Genomic DNA, 26,075 nt, shown 5'->3' on the forward strand with positions numbered 1-26,075 from the left:
GAAACATCCACAATGCCCTGGTCATCTGCCAGGCCAGGTGCATGGCCATTGCTGGTATCAAAATGTACCCAGGCACAGCAGAGTCAGCTGATAAGCCCTACAGCAGTACAGCAAGCAGCAAAACCAAAAAGCAGCCACTAGCGAGCATTAGACTCTAATATACAGTGAGATGAGCAACCCCATGGCAAGCACAGGAGCCTGTCAGTTAATAGCTAAACAGCAATAGAAGCTATAAATTCAATCTAGCACATTCCAATTAAATCTGTCATTATCTGGAACCCTTCGAGCCCCTCGTTGGGTGCCAAAAAGGACTGTCATGGTTTAACCCCAGCCAGCAACTAAGCACCACACAGCTGCTTGCTCACTCCCCCTTGATAGGATGGGGGAGAGAGTTGGAAGAGTAAAAGTGAGAAAACCTGTGGGCTGAGATAAAGACAGTTTATTAGGGAAAGCAAAAGCCATGCACACAAGCAAAGCAAAACAAGGAATTCATTCACCACTTCCCATCAGCAGGCAGGTGTTCAGCCATCTCCAGGAAAGCACGGCTCCATCACATGTAACAGTAACTTGAGACGACAAATGCCACCACTCCAAATGTCCCCCCATTTCCTTCTTCTTCCCCCAGCTTTATACGCTGAGCATGACATCATATGGTCTGGGATACCCCTTGGGTCAGTTGGGGTCAGCTGTCCCAGCTGTGTCCCCTCCCAACTCCTTGTGCCCCCACAGCCTGCTTGCTGGTGGGGTGGGGTGAGAAGCATAAAAGACCTTGATGCTGTATAAGCACTGCTCAGCAATAACAAAAACATCTCTGAATTATCAACACTGTTTTCAGCACAAATCCAGACCATAGACCCATACCAGCTACTATGAAGAAAATTACCGCAGCCAAAACCAGCACAACATGCTAACTATGTCCTGAGAGAAATTTCTCTGATCTTTTTTTTTTTTATTATATGCATTAGTTCTTTGGTGCTTTAATAGCCTTAGAGGAAAAGATGTTACAGTGGGTAGAGAACATGTCCAACATTTTGATTCTATAGTGCCACAATGTTACGTACCTTCTTTGCTGTAGCAATGTTTCCTACATAAATGAAGTGGCTCTCTATGCATTCTTACTAAGTGCTAATGTTTACCCTCGCAGGACAACTCTCAGTGCTACTGTGTGTTAAAGTAGCAACAAGGAATTGGAGAATTACAATTGAAGATCTAAAAGTTTCATTAGCAGCATACTTTTATTGCTTTTCTTTCTCAGCAAACTTGTTAATAACACAAGCTAGATTATCATTTTCCCTACTGAAATTGATTAATTTTGAATGATTTTTTTGTAAGAGGAAAATGAACCATCTCTAATGGAGAGTCACATTCTCTACTTGTTGATATCAGATGCCAATACTCTTATTCAGAGTCAGGAACATTTTCATGGACTAACTGAAGTCAGCAGTGCTGCTTGAAGGTACTATATATGGCTCATGGGACTGAGTGACAAAAGCTGTTACTACCTGAATACTCTTAATGTAAAAAGAAACAAATACTTTCCAGCTCTCTTGCATCCAGATTACTCTGGACTATGAAGCAGTAGATATTTCAGATTTGTTGTTTGTTGTTGTTGTTCCATTGATAGTATGCCCAGTTTTGAGTGCCTTTCTGTAAAAGTTTTCTGTCTCAGTAACTTTACTTTTGAAAGAAGGGGGGAAAAAAAAACCTCCTAGGGTATGTTGTATGTGACTTAATGTTTGGGATGCAAAAAAACGGGGAGAAGTAGACAAAAGGAAAATTCACAACATCCATTTCAAAACGTGGGCATAGGGATGTCTTAAAGGGGATACAACAAATTTTATGATTTCATTGTAATAGAGTTTAACAATATACCTGTCCACTGGAAAGCAAGCACGCAAAAGTTATGCATGTGTTTTATAAATCATACACAATACAAATAACAGTAACATTTGAGTCTTCTTTTATTTGTACAATTTGAGAGGCACTTCACTGAGAGCAGTTGAATTGCACTAGGAATAAGGAGAATCAACATCTTACAAGAATTTACCAATATATGGTTCTAGAATGATTTTACTCTTTTTTTAAAAATTATGTCAAGAAACACTTGTGTAAGTAAAGATGGCTAGAACAGAAGTAGCTGTGTTGTGGAAACTGTAATTTTTAAAGTTTTAGTGATCCACTAAGCTAAATTTTGCTTTTGTTATGTAAAACAGAACACTTTTTAAACATTTTTCATGCGAGCATATTTCAAGATAAGGGCCATAGTTAATTTTAGTATCATAATATACTTCTCACCAGAGTAGGAAACTACTTAATTTTCTCAATCATTTTGCACAATCAGAGGCTTGTTCATATACAGCATGTCATTGTTGTCTCCTGAGAATTTTCAGGCTATAACAACGGATTTGCACCGGAAATGTTCACTGGTGTCTGAAGGATGCACAGAGTCTTTCTAGCATAGTTTTTTCCTTTTCATTTACTACTCAGTATATTTTGGTGACCATTAAATTAGGGGGGAATGGACATTTACTTAGCATCAGACAGAAGGAAAATTGTTGACATTCTTCACATTCCATGTGTACAGCATACGCAGGCTTTTGGGATGACTCCAATCCAAGTTCTCAAATGCCTGAACTACTTCTGTATCTGCCTGGTGAAATCTTTAGTCAAGATCAGCTGATGTAACAAGACACCTAATTATTAAAACCATTTCAGTTGTAGGTTTTATTTGGTTTGGTTTGGATTTTTCTACTTTGGTGAACCATAGCCTTTTGGGGACACAGAATTGTTGGACATCATTTTGAGCAGGCTTGGGATGGTTCTCAGTAGTATGCTGTGCTCCAGCCAGTCCTAAACAAACATGGATATCTAGTTCCTCACCAAAGGCTGCTTGGTCCTAGCATGGTACCTAGGGCTATGGCTAGATGTATTACACATTTTGCTGCCCATCATTTATAGTGGTCATAGTGATGAAAAATGGGCAAACTGGTGCATCTAACAGACATACAAAATATTACAGTATGTGGATAGTATACCATTATTTAATATTACCATTTTTCTAGTGAGGGGACACCATGCTTTTTTTCATTCAAGACCAAAGACACAACAAAGTTGTGTGAGTATTTCTATCATAGTTATGAAAGGAGGCAAACCCCATTGGACAGAGCTGTGATACAGAGTGAATTGACTAACCAATGCAAGTCAACTTGTCCCTTTCCTACCTGAGGTTGCACAGAACATACACAATTAATAAGAGTATATTAATATATTAATAAAAGATATGTAATATAGTGGAAAGAGAGAAGAAAAGACATATGAGCAGATTCTGTGCTCCACATGTACCAAGTTCTGCATGCATTGGCAACACAAAAAATAATAATTCTGCAAGTGAAATAAAATTGTCATTTAGTCATTTAGTTCATAAATAGTTTACAGATATTTTCCCCAGTGACATTTGTAGAATGAGGCTGCAATCCTTCTTCTGTCATACCTCTGTGACAGAACTGGATGAAAGTATTTTTGCCAAGAATATGTCATAAAAATTTTGTTTCTTGTTTTCATGGAACACATAGGTACTCAGAGTAATTCAAGAAGCTTTTACTTGGAAGGTTCACTGAAGTACTGAACAGAATACAAAGATCTATCATAGACTTTCCACAAAGTTTTACATTCATATCCATTTTTCCAGGTATAAATTGAATTTCTGTTGTCAATAGGCCTTAGCTGACACGTATATAAGGTGAATGTCACCAGTGACCAGTTGAGTCAGAGCAGTCATTTCTCCCCTGCTCCAAACATTATGTCACCTACATGAACTAATAAATCCCTCAGGAGCAGGAAAGCAAAATCCTATGTGAACAGGTTTTTTTACTCTGACTCTCAAAAAATACAAACTTTTGGCTTCCAAATAAATTAAAATCTGATCCTACTGTTTTCATTATGCCTTAACTGATAGAAGACTTCCTTTGAAATGAATAAGGGTCACAGAAATGTATATTGGATACCTTGACAAAGTGGACTGAAATGTTTGAGAAAGCACATATGTAAGAACTTTGCTGAGCTGGAAGCTTGCATAGTTCTCATGTGAAATATGCAGCTGAAGCATTGTCCTCTAAGCATGATATTTTACACACAAGCAAATGATCTAGAAAGTGGCAGTTTCTGATGAAGATGATTAAAACATATGACTAGTTAAACCAGGTTGTCTTAATTTCCAGAAGGATAAGAAGTGTTTTCTGTACAAGTGTAGTTCCACCTTTCTACAAGTGTACATCCTGTTGTGTTTCTTGAATTGTAACCCATACTTACTGCTTGACATTTTTAGGGTTAAAACAATAGAGTAAAAAAACCCAACTCCCATTTTTTTCCCTGATGTGTTTGAAAGAAGGCCTATAGCTGTATTATTATAAATGGGTTGATTTAAGCCCATTTCTTTTTTTTTTTTTTTTTTTTCCTCCAACTTTCAACCATGCATTTTAATGTTCAACAATTTGTCTTGGTTTTAATCTGACTGGGACTTGAGAATAATTTCAAGATAAGGGGCAGTGCTGGCACTTGAGCAAATGTATATAAGCCAACCATAAAAATATTTTGGCTGAAAATGAAAAGAAAGATCTTGACCATTAAAATGTTCTGATTCAATTTTCCAAAATTACCAAAAAAATATGGAAGAACTTAACAAATTTTAAGGTGGAATTCTTGAAATCACAAGGTGTTGAAATTGATAGATCAGGAAATCTCTTCTGGTTTTTGATTCCAATCAAGAAATACTTCTCCTACATATGTTCTTGTAGGATTTTTTCAACATCTATCAACGTGGTTACTTTCTGGATAACTAAAGTTATGATGGATCTGGAAGTGCGTAAGTTTTCCTCAGTGCAGGTAAGACACAGATCCATGGAGCACATTTCTTAAACAGTAGTCGAGCTTCATGTTAAGTTATAACTGACCAAGTAAGAAATGTGTCTGTTTTCCAGCTAAACTGGAAACCAGAGTTAGACAATCAGTTATCATCTAGTGTTTTCCCCAGTGCTATCATAAAATATGTCAGTTAGATATAAGCAAGACAATATAAACTCTACGGGATCATGCACTCAGTCCAGCTCACCATGAAGCCAGTGAGGGATTTGGTCATTGACAATAAAAGAAACATGAAAGGCAAACTAATCCAAATGCTCTCTCTATACAGCAAGCACTAACTCAGTATAAGTGAGGAGCTATGATTTTGTTTTGGTATAACAGACAATGTGAATCAAACACCTTTCCCAGCAATCAAACTAATTTGGAAATACCATGAGCAATACTTGCATGCATATATAAGATTTTAATTATTGTTCCCCTCTTGCACAGGCGGGAGAGCAAGGACTGATTGAGTCTATGTATCCTGTCACCAGAAGGTGAAGGAAGGGATTACTGTGCATCTATGGAGGAGAAAAAAAGTAAATTGTTCTGATCTGTAACTGTCAGTACAGCAGGGATGGGTTGACTTTAAGGTCTTGTTAGGAAAGCATTTCTTGTTGTTCAGCACTCACTTAGAGCCAAAGAACCATTATCTCCAGTTCTTTTATGTTTTACTTTGAAAGCTGATGATAAAATAAATGGAAATGTTGGAAGACCCCTTAAGGAGAGAGAGATCAGTAGCCTGGCACATAGATTGGTGTAGCATAACATTTTGGTTTCTGAAAGAAGAGGCAAGGACAAAAGAATTTTTCTTGTGTTTTAATTTTGCAAGCAAAATAGAGATTACAGTTAAACAGTATAGTATTTGATTTGTCTGATGATCATATTCTTTCTTCCTAGCTGTTATTTAATTTGTGGAGTTTTCTTTGTTTTGTGGTGGGTTCCCCCCCCCCCCCCCTTTTTTTTTTTTAAATTATTAGTAGCATTATTATTGTCATTTCTGGCTAACTACAAAAATTTAGGCTTGGTGTTAATGAGCAAATTTCAAATCTGGACCATGCTTGCAAGGAAAAGGCACTCGAAGCATCTCATATAGCAAGATGCTTCACAATTCCCAGTTGATTCCACAATTCTCAATGTGGTTATTCTTATCTCTGCAATATGAGTGAGCCAGCACAGTCTAAATGAGTAGACACGGGGGTGAAGTAGACTCTGTGGAGGGACAGCAGAATCGCTATTCTAAGGAGGGCTTCATCTCACCCCTGTTTTGCTGTCTACAGCTGTGACAGGTACTCAAGGATCTTCTTGTAGTTAAAGGAGAGGAAATAGGCACTTTAGTAGTACTTGACTCATCTGATCATGTGCAAACTTCTAGTTTAGGGTAACATGAATCTTATCCTCGATGACACTGACAATCCTGACTAGCTCTCTGTCAACTGTAAAGGGAGACTAAAGTGACAGGTCTGAAGTTAGTTGTCTATATTCAGATGAATCCTTCCTTGACTTGTGAGTGAGAAAGATGTTATCCTTTTTTTTTCTTCCAACCATTTGCTTGTTGTAATCCCATAGACTGCTGGCTGAGCAGCAGAGTGAATGTTACAGCAATCAAGGTTTGAAATAAAACCAAGGTCAACTGAGCTGAACGGGAGACTAATGAACAAAAGATGCACTTTTTCTGGAAAGAATAGATTTTTCAATCTGAGTTACCAAGTATCCCTGTGAGTGTGTCTATAAATGCTGTAGGTACTTCTGAAGCCACCTGCTTCACCAGACCCGCCGGTTTTGCTGATTTGCAAGAAGTGTGACTGAGACATGTCCTGGAGCTGATGGTATCCTCGATGCCTGTACATGCCCACGGGGTTAATATATTGCCAGACAGCCTCTAAGCAGGCAGTCCACAAGCTGATAGAGAAGCAGCCATGTGGATGGAGAGCACCTAGAAAAAAGGTTATGCTGTATTTACAGATTTTCAGAATGGTACCGACATATCCTACAGCTCTTATATAGAGTGGTCTTCACTAAAGGTAGACATGGCAAGCAGCTAAATCACTAGCTGCTGTAAGATGGGTGAGTGGAGAATAGTCTTTCAGTCTTTCGTTTGCATCTAAAGTTCTCCCACGTTGGCAGGCACGTCTGTGGGTAGAACAATGAGGCCTTACTTCATCATGAGGTTGGAAACACAGAAGGACTCAGTGCTTTTATCACAGCAGCACTTATAATTAGTTTGCATTCCTTTTGGTTGTTAAAGAGATTGCATTCTTTTTGGTTGTCAACGTTTACCAGAGAGATTCAAGGTCTTTTTAAAGTGGAAATGAAATAGCCTGCTCTTCATCTCTCTTTTGCACAGAGTACAGCCATATAGACTTCAACACATTTCAAGGTTTTTGACTGGGTTACTGAAGATCTTTCACTGTTCAAAAGTGACAAGTGGTGCTATTAAATACCTCTCTGCTCTCAAATTGTTTCTACAAAATGCAGAAATTTCTACAAGATAGCATGGTATCACTTTTGAATGATGCACAACAAAAATGTGTGTACTCTGTAAATTATGAACATTTCTACTACTAGTTTCATCTAGTTCACCTATGGCTCTATCAGATTTTCTTTATGGGTAGCAAAAGGCATTAGCTTGTTAGCTACAGTCATCATGTTCCTTTCATTCCTTTTAAAGTACTTTTCACTTAGGTTCTTCTGCCTTTTCCTCTTTGAGTGCATTTCTGATGATTAAATCTTTCATACTCTCTCATACTCTTTGCCATCTCCATCCAAGTACTAATGGAGCACTTTCAGTTCACTTGCCCTAATAGGGCAACTTGCCCTATAGGCCAAGAGGCATAGCTTTTGCTGATTTGTCTGTCTGGCTTTAAAAATTTGATTTTCGTCTCAGAGCCAGTGGATCTTGTTTACAGCAGTTGGAATATGGGTGACTTTGGACACTGTGCCTAGATTCCTGTGCTTGTTCTATACATGGATATAATATTTACTTACCTCTTTGGGAAACTTAATTCAATATTTGTATATTGCTTTGAAATCCTTAGATGCTGTGGAGAATAAATTAGTATTCATTCATTACATGCCATATTGCAGTGAGTAACATACAGTACTCTAAGCACCTTTTATTACCAATGCATTTACAGCTAAAAGCTCATGCACTATTGTAGTAGTAGGACTTTGGTCTACCTAATGTGACTTCTTTATAATTTTTAATTAAAAGTTGAGATAAAATCAAGAAGTATAAGTCTTTTATCAAATACATGTATTTTTTCATGTCTGATACTTTCAAAAAAGCTGAAAAGGGTCTGAAAGCTAAGTGATTTTTATGTGGCCACATCTCACACAAAGTATCTCCAAATCACCCTGTGTTTCATAAATATTGTGAAAGGGATTTGTGCTTGAGAAGAAAAGAGACTTTATCTTGGAAGATAAATCTGGGCAACTGATATGACTTGAGTGGCCTCTTCTAGTCTTGTTTTCTTATAGATGAAGATTATCCAGAATGTATTTTAATAATAAGCTTGCATTCTATAATAGATATTTGTATTTGACTTTATATGGACTTGACTTATTAAACAGTTACATAACATTATGTATTTGTCTGTATGAGTGGGTGAGACATACACATATATATTCTGCTCTCCAAGAGATCATAGAACAGTATGGTGGGCTGGTATTGAAGCCCTTGACATGTAAATAAGGCAGCTTACCCACAGGCTCCTTCACAGTTCTGTAGTGTCTCATTTCAGATTGTTTTTTTGGTTCTTCTAGAATCCTCCTTCCTCAGTTAGGGAGCTTTCTATTCTCCAGACTAGAGGAAACATGCACAGAAAGTTTTTCATGTGACACCAGACTGGATGGCAAACTCAGAGTGCATTGTGGTGGTTGTTGCAAGAGTCATCACATAAAGGGTTATTACCATCTCTCTTAGTTTCACCTGTGTACCGACAGTCTAGCTGCACCTCTCCTACTATTGTGTAGCAGGGCATGTGATAGTTCATTGCGTTGATCTATTGATTGCAGAAAAGACTTAAAAATCACATCTTAGATTAGATATTTCCTAACTCCAGGTAATAAACCCAGGCTGTTTTGCAATGTACAGATTAAAATCTAAAAATGTTAAAACCAGAACACGGCTTCTTAGAAATTAGGCTGAAGTGGTCTTTATGAAAGGCCACTGTCCTACCAAATCTGATGAGAGGCTGCATGTCATTAAGATGCAACGTTCATACATCAGAGAGCTCCTCACATTGTGTGCCTCTGTCCCAATCCAATGTTGGGGACGTTTTGATATGATCCCAAGAGTGAGATTAAGACACAAATGAGGTCAAATGCCGTACACCCAAAATAGCTTTTATTGTGAAAAGTAGAAAATAGTAGTAATAGGATAGAATAGAATAAAAAGACAGAAATCAAGCAACCATTTGGGATAGAGTTGCAGGAATAGTCACCACCATGGATCCATGGTGTCTTGTTGGTCCTCAGTCTTCAGTTCTTCAGTGGTGGGTGTGTGTTCCTCAAGTCTTTGGTAGAAGGGTTCACACAGAGCTTTTGATGGTACCATTTTTATACAGTCCAAGTTCCAAAGTCTCTGCCTGGTTCCAAGAAACTTCATACATATGCATGGTGGGTGTGATGCAAGGCAAGGGTAGGTGTGGTCTGGTTCTGTGCAGGCTCTATGGTCGCAGGGGGGACAATTTCAGGGTGTATCAGATGATTTCGGGGTTGTATCAGATGATATGCTCCCCGAGGTCATCACCCTAGAATCCTTGCACATGCACAGATAGTGGCTTGCAGACACCAAAACCACAGAATGATGCATGGGCATTCACTCCTGCCTCTGCAGGCAGATCTCAGGGACTAAAACTGTTGCTGTGGGTTTTAGTCTTGCCCCTGCAGGCAGACCACAGGGGCTAAAACCACACTGTGGGTTTTAATCTAGCCTCTGCAAGACCGGAAACCTTGCAACTAAGCTCACACCCATTGCACCAAGAAATGTTTAAGGCAAAAATGTCTGTCCATTTAAGACAAAATGCCTGTCCATCACAGCCTCCTATCAAGGCTTCTTGTTTGCTTTTGGTATGTCAGTGCAGAAGGAAGAATGGCAAAAAAGATCACTGTGCAGCCCTACAATTTGTACTTTGATTTCATTCCCTTGTTACTCCTACTTAATTTTTTCCTAATTCTATGGAAAGAAGTAATTTCATTCTCAATTTCATCCTTACTTACAAAATGGCTACCTAGGTGTCAAGAGCAATCATTTGTGCTCACAATATTTGTGTGTGCACTTTTGATGTACATGCATGTATGATTTTGTTATATGCTACTACAGCCTGCTGACTGCTTCCCCCGAAAGAACATCAGACTAACTGCAGTGGGACTACTCTGAACAAGGAATGAATAAGCAACCTCTTTTTCAGGATATAACTACTACAGCATAGAATTTATATCAATATGACAATAAAATATATAGAGGTTTTCAGACCACCATACCAGTCAGCACTCAATCTCCTTAGTTCACCAAAAACCTGTACTGTCTATTTTTCTGTTTAAAGTAGTAGGAGGGTTAGTGACCTTAATGAAAACCTCCAGTTGGTGAATGGGAACATTCTTCGAGGCATGTGATACAGTAACTCCAGTAACTGTGAGCTGTGAGCTGAGCTGATCTGGTCAGGCTCAGCTGGAGCTCTTACACAGCTCAGGAACTCCACTGAAGCCCAAGCAGTTACTACGTGTGCATAACCATGGCAAGTGACTTCCTAAGGTTAGCATAAAGCTCATCTAATGCTTTCAATTTTAAAAAAAAGTTGCCAGGTTGTCAATCTTCGTACAGTTGGTGTTCTTAAAGCCAGGCTGTCTTTATCAGAAATCAGAAGCCTAGCAGAAAGGAAAAAAAAAAAAAAAAAAAAAAAAAGAGAAAAACAGAAGATGCATAGGAAATTATCTGACAGGCAGGTGTGCAGACAGGCAAAACAATACGTATTTATCTTTTAAGTGTAATCATATTCAGGTAGTATGCAGAAGCTCCAGTCATGATTGACACCCTGCTCTGTACTTAGGTGCACTGTAGACACTTAATAAAAGGCAGTCCTGGAGTCATAATGGAGAATTACTGGAGCTTCACATTTAACTGTAACACCAAGTGCCTTACCACAATCAGTTGTATGAAAGAATTTATAACATGATTCAAGAGGACTCTGGATACCCCTAATATTATAAGATAGAGTAAATGGTAGTATTTTAAAGTACTTTTATTGTCATGTATCCATATGCTATCTGTAGTAGGAGATGAAGATAACTATGGTTTATTAGTGTGGTAATTGAGACTGAATGATGTGGACAATGTAACAGGGAGGCAAATATATATTTACTCAGAATGCTTAAATGCTTCAGTAACTTTAGTGCATTACTCTGCTAACCTCTTCCAATCTGTTAAATAAGTATTGAGTAGATAATGAGGCTGTATCCTCAATAGCACAAATTATTTAACATAAAGAAGTGGTTTAAAGCTACTAGTTGTGAATTATTCCAAAACCTTTACCAAAGAAATTCCCAAGATGAGGGCTGTACATCACTGTCAGTTTAAAGAAAGAAATCTTGTCAGATAGTGCTGGCTTTTTTTCTGTGTTTCCAGCTGCTAATTTGCATAAAATAATGCTAAAAATACATCAATTCTTCCCTAATATTACTTTGTCATGGAAGTATTTACTGTATTCACCAAGGTGTTGCTATGTACTTGTCTTGCAAAAGCCTTTGAGTCACATGGAATGTCCTCATCAAGGCATAAATGATAGTCTCCTCTGTAGCATTTACCTTGCAGGCTGTGCATTAGTGAAAGGATGCTTCCCCCTGCCCCCAAATAGCAGAAGGAAATGTTCCAGATTGTTTTCAATTTCTCTTTTAAAGGTGACTAGAAATATTTCCAACATAATTGCAATAGCTTTTCATAATATTACTATAATTCACTTTGTGTACATTTTTTTCAACATAGACCTTCTCCTGTGCATCCATGAATGAATATAAACTGAATTAAGAAAAGACTATTTCAGTGCAGTATTTTAAATGTACATTTAAATGTATTTTTAAAATACATTCTCAGTGAAATCTGTTGTATATGTTGATACTTAAATACAATGCAAGTTTAATGTAGATGCTTGGAAAATAATTAACATCTTCAGTGTTATATTTTACACTTAAAAGATGCACAGTGTCTGTCTCTTTGTACGGACAGGACTTCCTCAGATGTCATAGGTATAAATATAAGGGATAAAATCCTATTCCTATTTGATCGATAGCAAAACTTCCTCTGGTTTCAGTAGTACTAAGATTCCACCTTATCCATCCAAAGCATGCAAGACAAGACTAGGATCTAGAAAATACCATTTAATGTATTTGCCATTTAGCAAAAAACTAATATATAAAAATATAAAGTCAACATAAAATATTATTGCTATTGATAATAGCAATATATAACATTACTAAGAGAGAAGGCATCTATGTGATCTAAAATAATAATAAGTAAACTGAGAAAAAGAAAACTTTTAAGGTTAAAGGAGTCAAAAATGTTGGTCTTTATTCCAGAATGAAATAGATTCATCAAGGGGTCAGTCTTTCAAGGACTTAATCCATGTTTTAAAAATTGTCTAGATGTTTTTCAGTGCAATCTTCTCAGGTGATTTCTAGAAAATAAAATTCTTTTTCAGGTCTTTACAGCATCTTCCAGTTAGATGATCACAATTTTCATGTGCCCTCTTTCTTACTCAGAGAAAGACCCTTGTTCATAGACAGACCCAGTAGAAAACCCCACGTTGTTCTTGATAAACCCAAGACTTCCCTCAGTAATATAGCTGTCCATTATATGGCCTTTTAATTCTATGCATAAAATCTTAAATCTTGTTTAGTCATAATTTGAAATACATTGCATCTATCTTTCCTGTGTGAAGTCCTCATATCTACCATCCTAGAGACGTGGATGGAAATTCTGCTATGGATAATTTTCAGAGCTCTGCCATGCAAGCGGTCCTTGGCAACCAAAAGTATAAAAAGGAAAAACCTATGTTAAAATGGTAGTTTGTTAGCAACGAAGAAGCATGGCTTTTACTTTTCAATATTAATTCAGAAGTTTCCGGTTCTTTTTCAGCTTGGCTTGTTTTCTTCTGTGGCCTCAGCTGATCACTTTATTGGATGCCATTTGGTCCCACCAGTGTTTGAAATTCTTAATTACCCTTTCTAGCTTTCTGACATTGTGTTTTTCTTCTTGACATTCACATACTGTAAATATAGCTCTGTCCAGAATGAATTCCATTTAGCAGACAATGCTTGACAGCCCTAGTAAATTCAGAATGATCTATTCATTCATCAATATGTGTGTATAATTTCCATTAAGCTCCATAAAATTTCTGTGCAGCTGTAGTAACTAGAGTCTTTTAACACTTTAGTGTCTTACTAATTGCCAGGGAGGTTTCACCAGTAGACTGAGATATCTCCCCAGCTTTTAAGGCTTTGGGAGTGTTGATTTGAAAAATAAGGAAGGATTAATTTTCTTATGGAAGTAGCTTTGCTAGAAGACCCTCCTTCTGCACATCTTGGCTGGTGTGTCTGTCCCAGTCTGCCAGGACACTTTCCTAATCTATCACGTGTGGAGTACAGGTCCCTGTTGACTCAAGTTGCAGGCACTTGCCAGTTGCAGGATAGGGGTGCTAAAGCTTGCAGTTGCCCTGTTCAGGCTGCAGGAGTGTCTCACTGATTGCTTAGGAATGTCCTCACATTTACATTCTGGAAGTGAAAGGTTAGGAGGAAGAGTAGAAGAGAGAGGTGTCTACTAACTTCATATTGTGCCCTAACACAATTTGACCATGTTTTCATTTCAAAGGTTAATATATTCAACTTGGATTTGTTGAATCATGTAAAGTAATATTTCAAAACATCCTCCAGGAAGGAAAAAAAAAAGAGTGTATATATGATGGTTAGCTTATTTTATAGGACAAAAAAATGCCTGAAGATCTTTATAATGATTTCTGTGTGACAGAATCAGTCAAAGTTAATGATTTTGCAGGCCCCAGTTGTGCTTATATTAAAAATAATTGCATTACCCTTGCACAACTCATTGCTGTTGCTACATAGTTTAAATATTTTATGTAGTTTTTAAGGACTGATCCTGCTCTGAGGTGGGGAAAAATGCAATAATCTGTGCCATTTCTTCCGTCTCAAACCACAAGGAAACTTTCTACTACCTCGGTTATTGAAATATTCATCAATCAACCTGCTGAATCTTCCTGATTTGAATTACTTGTCTTATCCTTTATAACTATTTTTTAAATGCGTGCCTACTTGTAAGCAATTAGAGTATGTTTTTGAAAAACCCAATTAGCATATGCTAAAGAAGGGTAAAGTTTGAACAACTCAAATCAAGTCATATTTTTGTCCAGTGGAGGACTTCATGAAATGGGTGATATGCAGGTACATATGTATAAAAGAATAAATGGGTGTTGTGCAAGTATATTGCTTTTGTTGTGCTTGTTGGAAGGACCTTAAAAAGCAGAAATTTAGTTTGCAAAATGGTCTGCTGAGCTTTTAAATACTTACTCAGGGAAGCTGCTTATTACTTACTCAGGTGAATAATAAAGGCCAATGAATACTGAAAGGGTTGCAACATCTCAGAATGAAAGCGGTAGAATTTTTTGCATGTCATAGTCAGAAGTTTTTCTTTTTTCCTTGAATATATGCAGACAGTTTCTGATAGTATATCAACACTATTGCTTCTGCTTTAGCTAAAGAACAGAAAGTGTAGGTTTACAAATTTGAAAAATTGTGTGATATAGAGCAGGCAGAGAATAGAAGATGTTAACAAGAAAGAAGTTATGGAAAGAGGCAATTTTGAACTAGTTTAATGGCACTAATTAATATTTGGTTCTTAGTTAATTCCCAAAACCCTCACATATCCTGATGATTACTGAAAACCAAGAAGTGTCTAGTGGGTATAAGGAATGGGGAGGGCATGGCAGAGGGCTGAGGATGCTGCAGAGAAGAGGTAACAAAGTCTCTATGGGAATATTTATTCTTTCAAAATCAGAGATAAGTATAATGACACTTAGCATTCATGGTGCACTTTTTCATTCCACATTTGCTACAGACATATTGGCATTACTTCTATGAAAGCATTTAAAATATGAATGTATTAATACTCGATATGGATAATGCAAGGGAGGGAAAGGTTCAAGGAGGAAAAATTATAGCAGTTGGACAAGATTACAGAAACACTTTTTCCCAGGACTGGCACTAAAGCTTTGTCCTGTGCTGTGCTCAAACCTCTAGGCCACAGCTCTCCTGGGATATCACATATTACGTATGGATGAGTTTTCAAAGTGACCTAAAAGATAGGCACTGTACTCCCTCTGAAAGGCAATAGGATTGAGGATCCTAATATCCCAAGGCCTTTCTGAAAATCTCATCTTACCTACAGTCTTAACCACTTCATCACACTCACTAAGTAACAGCAGATACTTGTTAACAGCATGTGTATTAGTCACTGGAAATAATTTATCACTGAAAATATTTTATCCCTGCTTTGGGGCTCTTCTAAAGAAATTCTACCTCTCCATTTCTCAGCCATCTCTATGTAACACCTGAGAAATAATTGTTTTCATTTTTCTTTGCCTCATTGATTGTAGAATAAACAATCCATGAATAACTCCCCACCCTCATTATTCTACCGTATCTGGAGAGCAATAACTTTTGGCTCAGTCTGTTTAAGGGCAATGGCAGGAGGGATGGAAAGGGATGGAAAAGAGCAGTCAGACTCTTGAAATCCCTAAACCATAAGGCTAGGCTATGGCCAGGCTGTCTCAGTCATCTCTTGTAGGTGAAAGCCGTAATGATATTTTAATGCAGCTTGCTTCCTGGCTTGCTCTCGGAATGAGAATTAATTACCGAATGAAAACATCTGCATTAGCGGCTCCTGCAGCCCCAGCTCTCCGCAGGCGGGATGGCACTCACCCCCCCCAGAACTAGGACCGCTCGGAGGACTTGCCTGCTGGCCGCCTGGCTCCGATCCCGGCAGGCTGGAGCTCGGGAAGCCGCTACCATCTCGGTGTGCGGGGGAGCGGAGGGGAGGGAGGCCGGAGCCGGCCGCGGGGGCTGCCGCCGCGCCCCGGGGGCGGACAGGGGCGCCGAGCGCCGCGCCGCGCCGAGCCGCGCCGAGCCGCACCGAGCAGCACCGAGCAGCACCGAGCCGCACCGAGCCCGGCGTCAGCACCGCGGACAGCGGCATCGGCGCGGCCTCCCCGCCGCTCGGCCCCGGCCCCCGCCCCGGCCCCCGCCCCCGCCCCGGCCCCGATCCCCGCCCCGGCCCCGGCCCCGGCCCAGATCCCCGCCGCCGTCCCCCGGCTCTGGCTCTGAACCAGGCGAGGGAGGACGAGCAGGGTCCGGGAGGCCGGAGGGGCGCAGAGGAAGAGGGAGGAGCTGGAGGAAGCGGAGGGAAGGGGAGGGGAGCGCTAGGGAGAGGATTTTCCCTTCTGCTTCTTTTTTTTCTTTTTTCTTTTTTTGGGGGGAGGGGGGCGGGGGTGAGGTAGGGGGGAAGTTGCTGCTGCTGGTGGCAGCGTTTCCTCTCTCCCGCTGGAATATGATGAATACATGAGGAGGGAGGCTCTGAGCTCGCTTCTCTGCTGCGGGAGTGTCTCTCCCTCCCTCTCCCCTCTCCCTGCTCCTCTGTGAGTGTGTGTTTGGCTCCCCGGCTGTGTGTGCGTGTACACTGTGTATATATATCTGAGCTGGGAGGTTATTGCTAGCTTCTCTCAGCAGCGCTGCTCTGTGCAGGAAGAAGGGCTCAGCTGCAGTGGTAGCATCAACAGCAGCATTAGCAGGACCAACAGCCTTTTCCGCCTTTCTCCCTTCCCTTCATCTCCATCTCCCTTTCCCTCCCCCCCCCCCCCCCCCCGGCGTCTTTTTGGGGATTGCTCTTTTAATTTTTCTTTTTCTCTTCTACGATCCTTGTTATTTGATACTTCGTGGCTTTTTTTTTTTTTCCTCCCCCCTTCCTCTGAGAAGAAAGCACAGACACACACACACAGACACAGAGAAATAAGGGAAAGAAAAGTACCGGGACTTATCCTGCTGCTGCAAACCCAGAGACAGCAGACGAAGAGGGGGGTTGGCTGCTACCCCAAGGTAAAGCCCTGCCCCCTTTACCTCCTCGCCTCCTCCCCAGAGAAAGAGAAGGAGAGAGAGAGAAGGGGCCAAAGTGGAGAAAAGCAGGTCTTCTGCGGCTGGCATTTGGAGTACAGGGAGCCAGGACGTGAAGGATGGTTGTGGTTACCCGAGCTGGCTGCAGGGCAGCTCTCTTCCTCTGGATTTTCAGCAGCATTAGCTGCAGAGCCAGGACTGCTCTGCCTGCATCTCGTAAGTACCCTTTTCTAAGAAGCATGCACAATTTCAGCTCTGCAATAAGCGAGAGGGGAATTCCCACAACTCTGGGAGGTTGATTGTTTTTTCTCTGCTGGCAAATCTTGTGTTTGATTTTCTGTGTATTTGTATGTGGATGTGTGCACTGAGGTTTGATACTGTTTGCAGTGCTCCCCATCAGATCTTCCTTAGTGTAGATGATTTCTGTGGTAGCTGGTGTGGAAAGTTGAAAGACCTGCTCTATGATATAGTCATGGTTCTGCAATGGAGTCAGAGGGGGAAAGGAATCAGACAGAAGCTGTTCAAACTTTGGGGGTAGTTTTTGGTTGGTTGGTTAGTTTGTTTTGGTTTTTCCCACCTTCTTCAGAAGGTATGCAATTTGCATTTGGAAGTACTTCACTTCCACAGTTGTGTGAGGGAAAAGAGGAGATGTGAGCAGTTTCCATAACTAGTGCTTTATCAAGGAGCAGCAAGAGAAAATTTTGTCTCATTTGAAGAGGAAAGAATGATGGTAAGTTGATGAGAAGGAACTGAGCCAGGACAGCTTTTCTTGAGAGTGAAGTTTTGCTTGCCATAATAAAATGAGCAAAGGTATTTTAGAGGAGACCAAGAATTGCCCCCCCTAAGAAGGCAGGAATAGTAGAGAAATGATCAAGCATCTGCTGAAATGCTGAACTTTAGACCGGAGGAGTGCAGAACACCTATACAGGACCCAATTCTCCTATCAGTGTAAAAATCATAGCGTACTCATTGATTTCAATGGGTGTTAGGTCAAATCTTTAACATTGCACTGAGCTGTAGTTTCCAGCAAAATATTTGCAGGTAGATGTCAGTGTTAAGTATTTAGTTGTTTATCTTCAGAACATGTAAAGCATTTGCCATTTGCAAAGTATTTTTGAAATGCATACTGAAATGAAGCAGTGCATTTTTTTAGAATCGTCAAAAATAGAAACTACTGTTGACTTCCTCTGCTGTTCATAGAGGAAAGAAATGTCCTAAGATGTTACAGATAGATGTGTTGGGATTGTGTGTGTGTGAATAGGGGCTGATTTTACTGACCAAGCAGGGAATTGTCTTAGAATGTAATGTATATACTGCATAAAGATCTATGTGGATCATTAAATTTATTTATTTGTTTCCTTGGGAGCAGGAATGAACAATGCAATGATTAGACAACTGGAGCACTGCTTTGCTTTCTCAGTGGGTTTCTATCTGTTATCATGTGATACCTATTGAAAAATAAAACAATGTTATTGTTCCAGGATTTGGTTACACTTAGTCATTTATTTGTGTGTCAACAGAAAATGTACAGCAGTGTCGTCTGCATTGTATCTAGGTCTCAGAGGCTGTAGGATGTTCAGTTATTTTTCTACCTTTGATTTAGGAGAAATATTGATCCTGAGGTTTACAGCTTAGTTTTCACTGGCCATCTAATTTTTCTTCTGAATATTATTTCTTCATGGCCATCTCTCAGGCTCTGCATAACAGGAATATACAGGAGAAAAAAAAATTATGGTTTAGGTTGTCAGAAATCTGTTCTTGGAAAACAAAGTTCCCTATACTGCTTTTCTATAATAGGATTTCTGAGATTTTTTTTTTTTTTTTTTTTTTGTCATTCAGTGACTAATGGATGTAGTTTAACTTGAAAATGACCTACAGTGGGTTATCTGATTACCCAGATAATTTGTTTCAACAAACAAATCTTTAACTTTTGAAAGAAGTTGGTTGAGAAGTTAACGGTTGTATTAACATCACTATAACCAGAAAGTCCATTAATAAAAGTTATGTATAAACTTAATTACAATTTACTCATATACATTCCCATCTTGACAATTTTGTTTTTCAGATATTGAAAGATTTCTTTATAATAATTTACCCTCCAAGGGCTTATACACTACATGCCTTATGTAGTGTATAGTGTTTCATTTCTGACTCACTTCTGAAAGTGAAATGGAGTTAGATTTGTTTACTGGAAACCGAAATATAGCTAGAAGTACACGTCAGCCTTAAAATTACAAAAGGAGTGTTCACATTGCAGTACATGCTTACAATTCTTGTAAAGACGTATGGGTGCTGGGGAAGTGGTACCACAATAGGAACTCAAGTGCTGTGTCACACAGTGTTTTGGTGCACCACTTAACTGGTTATTCTGTTGCACGCTTTGGTGTACAAACTGGTCACTGTGCTGTATTTTCTGGGATAGTTTGTCACTTTGTATGCAACTGATCGTGAATGGCATTGGGGAATTTTGTTCTTCTTTGACAAGAGAATGCACTTAGGTTTTTATCTCTCTTTTTTTTTTTTTTCCCCCCTCATCAGTTGATTTTGAAAATCATATTCGGAATGCTTCTGAAAGCACTAAAAATTGTGTGAAATGCAACTTTGATGTAAAACTGATTTCCAACCACATTTTTATTTTCTCCTCCATTGCTACTTTATGTTTTGACTTTGAAGTAAGTAACAACAGCAAATTTATTCTTTACCATATTTTTAGGAAGTATGAAAGATTCATGGTGTACAGTCAATTACGAATCCCTATATAAGAGCTTGCTATTTAATATTTTCTTACGGTCTGCTTGTGCTGACATATAAAAAATACCGTTTTCAGAAAGAATAGAATTGGACGTCACTTGTGTGAATATATTGGATCTCAAATGTTTGTTTGCAAAGTAAGGAAATCTATCTCTGTCATTAAAATTATGTCTCTCAGTAATACTGATTCGGAAGTGATCATGTTGAAAACTTTGAATCTCATTCAGTTTTATGTCAAGATGAAGTGGGTGTTGAAAGCCCATCTTGTAGTACAATAAACATACACCATGATACAGTATCACACACACTAATAATACTCAGATCTTACTGTAAATTGTATTCATAGTCACGTTTTTCATACCTTGGCAATAAATTCTTCATATTCCTCTTTTTTTTTAAATAAGCGTAGAGGGATCAAAACAACCTTAACTTCTGGAATCAAGGCTAATGAACAGCTCAACCAGGAGAGGTCATCACAAGATAAAAAGTAGCACAGAAAATACAAATTTCATGCTTTGTAGTCTTTTACATGGCTTAAAGATGGAATGATAAGAATATGACTATGGGCAGACTAACTTTCACTTGTGTTCTTATTAAAAAAAACACATAAAGCATCGACCTTGTCGTCTTAATGAGAATGTTACAGGGATTCATCATAGATCATCTGCTTCTCTATGAAAGCAACTGACTTAAAAAGCAATTGTCTTTTACAGCTAGGTTTTATTTTTGGTTATGTCAGCTTATGTGCAATGTAAACCTGATCAGTACAGAACTATTAAAACTTCTAGTTCTGATACTTTTGATGCTTTTGCAGTAGGTACCATACCACTGCTGAAGTTGAAATTTAACCCCATTTTACTATAATTGATGCAGAAATCAAATAAGGGGCAGGTATAGTAAATCATTAAGATTTGCATATAAGCAAAAATACACATCTTTTAGCTTTGACTGCATGACACCCAGACTTTCCTTAACAGCTTGGGTAAGCGAGAAAAGTATTAAAAAAGTGTAATGTCCCTTTTGAAAGAGCAAGGCATTGTACAAGAAACTTCTTTTCAGGAGTTCCAGACTCTTTAGAATTAGAGAATCTACCCTTCCAGTTCAGTGCTTGAATGTTGGGTATATGGGGATATCATATATTCTATTAGACTTACATTTGGGAATAGTTCTCTTCCAGAAAATTTTTCAGACATAATGGTATTTTGTGAAATCTGCTCAATTTCAGTTGTGTTTCTGCTATATCTGATTAACATTTCTTAGTTTAGGTCCTGTTGTCTGGATGTAAACTCAGAGATCCCACAGAATTTAGTTTCAAGTATACAAAATTATTTTCATATAAGTTTAACGTTTAATCACTTTTCTTACCCCTGGGTGCCAAAGCACTTACAAATATGCTAAACTTTTAAACTGAGGGCCTAAGTTTCCTTTAAGACCATAGAATTTCATAACATTAAACATATGCTTTCTCTTTTTTCTTTCAGAACATTTTAGCTATAAATTAGACCAAAATTTACATCCACCATTATATAATAGTACATGTTATTTAAGGTGCTATACATCACTATATAATAAAATTAACATTCAATAGGCAAACAACAGTTTGTTAACTGGTCATTATTTAACAACATTGAACTGAGTTACTCAGGGTGACTTTTTAAATGAATATACTTTTCCTAAACAATACTTCACCTTACATGTGAATGAAATAGTAATAAATAGTCTGCTGTCATTTCCAAATTGGTGACAGCAGCTAGAGCCTGCATCAGTGCTGAAAAGCCAGAGTTTCGAAGAGTCCTTAACTTCTGTGTATGCAACATTGCACACAACCTGATTGCAGACATTCATCTATATACAGAAAGTCTGATTCAAAGTTTGATGTGGTCAGTGGGCATTGAATCAATTGCAAATGTCATTGAATTAATGTTTTAAAAACTGGGTTTTGCTTGGGTTCTTTTTGCTTTGCTTGTGTTTTTAGTTCATTTATTTTTTAAAACTCTGATGCAATAATATGGAATAAGACACAAAGTACTTCAGTAAGTGGTGCAGTCTGCAATAAAGTTTGAAAATGAAGTTAAAGATTATGAATTGAAAAATTGTCTCTGTGAACATTGACAGTTTCTTTTGCAAGGAGACAAGAAATATTTTCTGATTATCTATAATTTTTTCACTTAGGTACTTTTAACACATTTGAAAGATTATTTCAGTTGATGTGGTTGTGACAGGAAATTCTTTTTATGTAATATATTTACCAGACATTAGAAACTGTAGATCTACTTGGGTAACTCACATCACTATGGATCTGTGACAGACAGTAGGTTTTACTATAGGAGTTCTTTAGGAATTTCAACTTGGATCTCTAAATCTTATAAAGCTTATCTCCAAATCTTATCTCTAAATCTTATAAATCAGATCTCATATTCAATGTTTTGTAATTATAGCAATATTTAAGACTTCAGAATACTCTTAATGCTTGGGGTAATAACAAACTATGCACAAACTATGGGTGTTTTCTACATTTTCTTTTTCTACGTATGCAGAAGTTGATCTATCTCAGAGCAATTTGGCTCATAGGTTAAATGTAAGATACCTTGTTAATTCTTGAGGTGTGTTGCTGCCCATGTCTGTATTATTTCCTAAATACCAGTCATGCTCGGTCTTACAAAAGTACATGAACTTGCAAATGTGTTTCAGTCACTTCAGACAGAAAATGTTAAAGAAGCAACATCAGTCTTCTTCATGAGATGATACTCTGAGTGACTTTTTCATTTTGTTAGTCTTAAAAATTTTAAAGAATAAATTTATTATAGCAGTGTTAAAAAAGGTAATTTGGTCAGGGCATGATTTCCAAAATCCACATGAACATGGGATCCTTCTTTGAAAGATCAGGAAGATCTGTGGGACAAAGAGTGCAGTCTGGTAGCTTGAGTCTTCTCCCACTGAAGGAAATAGAAGTTGTGCTACTGTTTTTAAGAACTGTGTGGTTACGATTTTTGTCAGTGAGAAGTTCATTATTCAGTCCATTGGTATGAGATACTACAAATGATTAAAAGGTTCTTCAGACTTCAGCCTTTGAACTAACATTGATTTTATCTGTATTACACTTCATTTATTCAGCTACTTTATTGGCATTGCATAGGTAGATAATCTGAGACCACCAGCTAATTGCAGAACATGTTAAATCTAACTTTGGTGGTGTAGGAAATTGCAGTAATCAGTAATCAATTCTTCTGAGCCATTTGCAGTTCCAGCTTTGAAGATACCATAGATATAATAAAAGCATTCCCAAGACTGATGTTTGACATTTGCAAAGAACCTGGGCACATCTAGGTTTTGATAGCTCTACAATTTTACAAGCAACTTTACAAAGTTGAGACCTTTCTTGGCCGAAAAATTGTCTCAGTATTCATGCACTGCTGTAATACCTGTCCATTTCCTATTTGTTCCTTAAGCTTGAACAACTGATAATTCAGAGCAGAAAAGGATATTGGCATTCACATTTACCTCTTTCCTCTACCCAAAAAAGTAGAGGTTTTTTGGCTTTACAGTCTCCTGTAGAAGTGGTTCTTTCAGACATTTAACTTAAGTAGCTATGCTAAGCCCACTGAAGGTCTGAAGGATTTATTTACACTTACAGTTCATAATTGATGTTAATATTTATCAACATTTAAAATATTTATTGAATATTTTATTTTCAGCTATGTACACACTCCAAAAATATGTTTTCAATAAATCAATGAATAAGATCCACTCAACATACCTAGGAACTTGGTTGCCTGTTTTGCATTTGTATCAGTAAAAGCTCAGGTTAGGTTACAACTTTAAATGTGTAAATAAAATAAGCAGCTAAAAATACTTTCTAGTAGCAGGAAGCATTTAAACTGTTCTAGCTAAAGGATTTCCATCCCACAAATGAATGTGATATTTTAGAATGAACATTTATTATTTGTTTCTTTAGAATATTTGAAGCCCCAGTTTAAAGGGAAAGTAACATTTTCTTGTAGAAATTTAATGAACTGTTTGGATATCTGTCTAAATATAACATAAACATTCTGTTTGATTTTGTAAAACTGCTGTATCATTTAATATTTTTTAACCTTTGCTCAGGGAAATCAACCATGCACATGCTACATTTCTCTCTACTTTCTCTGTTTCTACAGTGTAGGAATTATCTGCCTAATAAGCATTTTTTGCATTAAAACTGGAGGTGTGCCACTGTCCATATTTTTTGTCACCTAAATGGTGATAAAGCCTTGGCTATGTCTCTGGTTGATTGCTCAATCATCTTGTATACTCACACTGATATTTATCGTGAAACCGATGAACACCTGGAATTTAGAGGGAAGAAATACAGAAGAAGACCAGCAGATGAGCTGATGAGACTGCAAGGATCCATTTCTATAAGGGATAGCAGAAAGTCTGTGATGGAAAGTTTGCCAGAGAAGGAGAGGAAGAATTACTTCCATAACAAATGGAAGCTTAAAAGTATATGGGCCTGATGCAAGGGGATGCAACAAAGCAGGCAAGGGAATTGCAATGTATTTTAGGTTTTCATGTCTTACATACTGGGTTTAAATGTCACTCATGTAAAGCTCCTGAAACACAGTTTGAAACACAGTTAAACTGGGATGTGATTTTACTCCCAGTTACATTTATGGGAATAGTAGAAAGACTGTGGTTGGGGAAAAACCATACATATTAAAACCAAATTAACAAACAATAAAACAAAAATCTTTAATTTACACCCTGTTGACCAAATTTTCAAACACAGATGCCTTACTAAGATCTCTAGACTCTGCCCAGATTGTCAATGAGACGTAAGAAGGACTTGTACATGTTCTTTTCTTTTCCCTGAATACAGATAAAAATTCAAATATCCTTAAAAAGATGAGTAAAAATGAAAAACAAGGAAAATAATTTTTAAAAGTAATTAAAAATTAAAACTAATGGCCTCTCGCCATTGTTCTGGACCATGAAAATGTCAGGGTGGGGGTTGCTGAAGAGAGGTTTTCTCCCATACGATGACAGTAACATGTTTACCTTCTGCTGAGGATTGGAGCCAGAGGGAGTAGCTTGCCCTGTCCGCAGCATTAGCATTGCATTAGGAGAAGAGTGATCTTCTGTGAGAAATGGAGTCAGAAGCATATCCTGCACAGGGCAGGCTCTGCTGGCTACCTGCTCCCAAGCTTCAGCAAGCTGTACTCTCTAATATGCTTTCCTTTGGTTTTACATCCCCCAAAAATATGCTACTGGGCATACTGTCAGTTTTATGATGAATGTCCTACCTGCTTTTCCCTGGTCTGGCCAAGCTGTTAGAAATGATAGTGGAATTCCCCATAGATAGGACATGGTATCCATTAAAGTTTGAACCTTGTTCCAAAAACACACACCACTGGACCACACACCCATTTGCTTCTGCTTTTAATTTATTTGCCATTTCTCACATGGCTTCTTTCTCATTTTATTAATCATCTTACTCCCTGCTCTCTGCCCTCTTCCTATGCTTTCCTCCAGCAATAAACTGACTCCACTGAATTCTTTTGGATTTTCATTGATTCATCAACATATTGAGTAATTTGCTGAGCCTGAAACTAAGTGAGATTGTCTTCATTGATTCCTGATTAATTCATTCATATGTGAAAGCTAGGTACACAGGTAATAACTCAATTGAAATTCCTTCACCACTTAATTGCTGTGCCATAATCCCGGAATGTTAAATCAGATAATCAGATATTATGAATGAAGTTAGGATTAATTTTTTCTAAAAACAATTATTAGAATATCATTATTAGGAACGCTTTTATTAACTCTGTTTATAATTATGCATAAAATGCACTTTCAGACTTTAGGTCAGTACAGTGCCTATATATTATACATATGGAAAAAATTGCATCAAAGGAATGCTGTGAGTGAACCATGGTCCCAAAGCTACATATTCATAGCTTATAAAGCCAAAAAGGAGCACTGAACCCAGCTACGTTGATATGGTAGCTTGTGTTACTACTTTCATCTACTTTACACATCACAGAATCATAGAATCAATGAATCACAGAATGACTTGGGTTGGAAGGACTTTAAAGATCATCTAGTCCAGCTCCCCTGCCATGGGCAGGGACATCTTCCACCAGAGCAGGTTTCTCAAAAGCCCTGTCCAACTTGACCTTTAACACTTCCATGGATGGGGCATCCATAGCTTCTCAGGGCAACTTGTTCCAGAATTTCTTCCTTCTGTCTAATCTAAATCTACCCTCTTT

At 38.2% G+C, this 26,075-nt stretch overlaps 1 protein-coding gene across 1 annotated transcript in view; it reads left to right on the forward strand.

Moving 5' to 3' along the window:
• Positions 1-16,910: 16,910 nt before the first annotated feature.
• CNTNAP2 (contactin associated protein 2) overlaps positions 16,911-26,075 on the forward strand; it is a 1,269,587-nt gene continuing 1,260,422 nt past the window's right edge. Inside the window, exon 1 of the mRNA XM_075054733.1 lies at positions 16,911-17,289. Coding sequence (XP_074910834.1) covers positions 17,193-17,289 — 97 coding nt within the window. The 5' untranslated portion in view covers positions 16,911-17,192. The remainder of the gene's footprint in view (positions 17,290-26,075) is intronic.

Source organism: Buteo buteo, chromosome 2, assembly GCF_964188355.1.
Source record: "Buteo buteo chromosome 2, bButBut1.hap1.1, whole genome shotgun sequence".
Taxonomy (NCBI): Eukaryota; Metazoa; Chordata; class Aves; order Accipitriformes; family Accipitridae; genus Buteo; species Buteo buteo.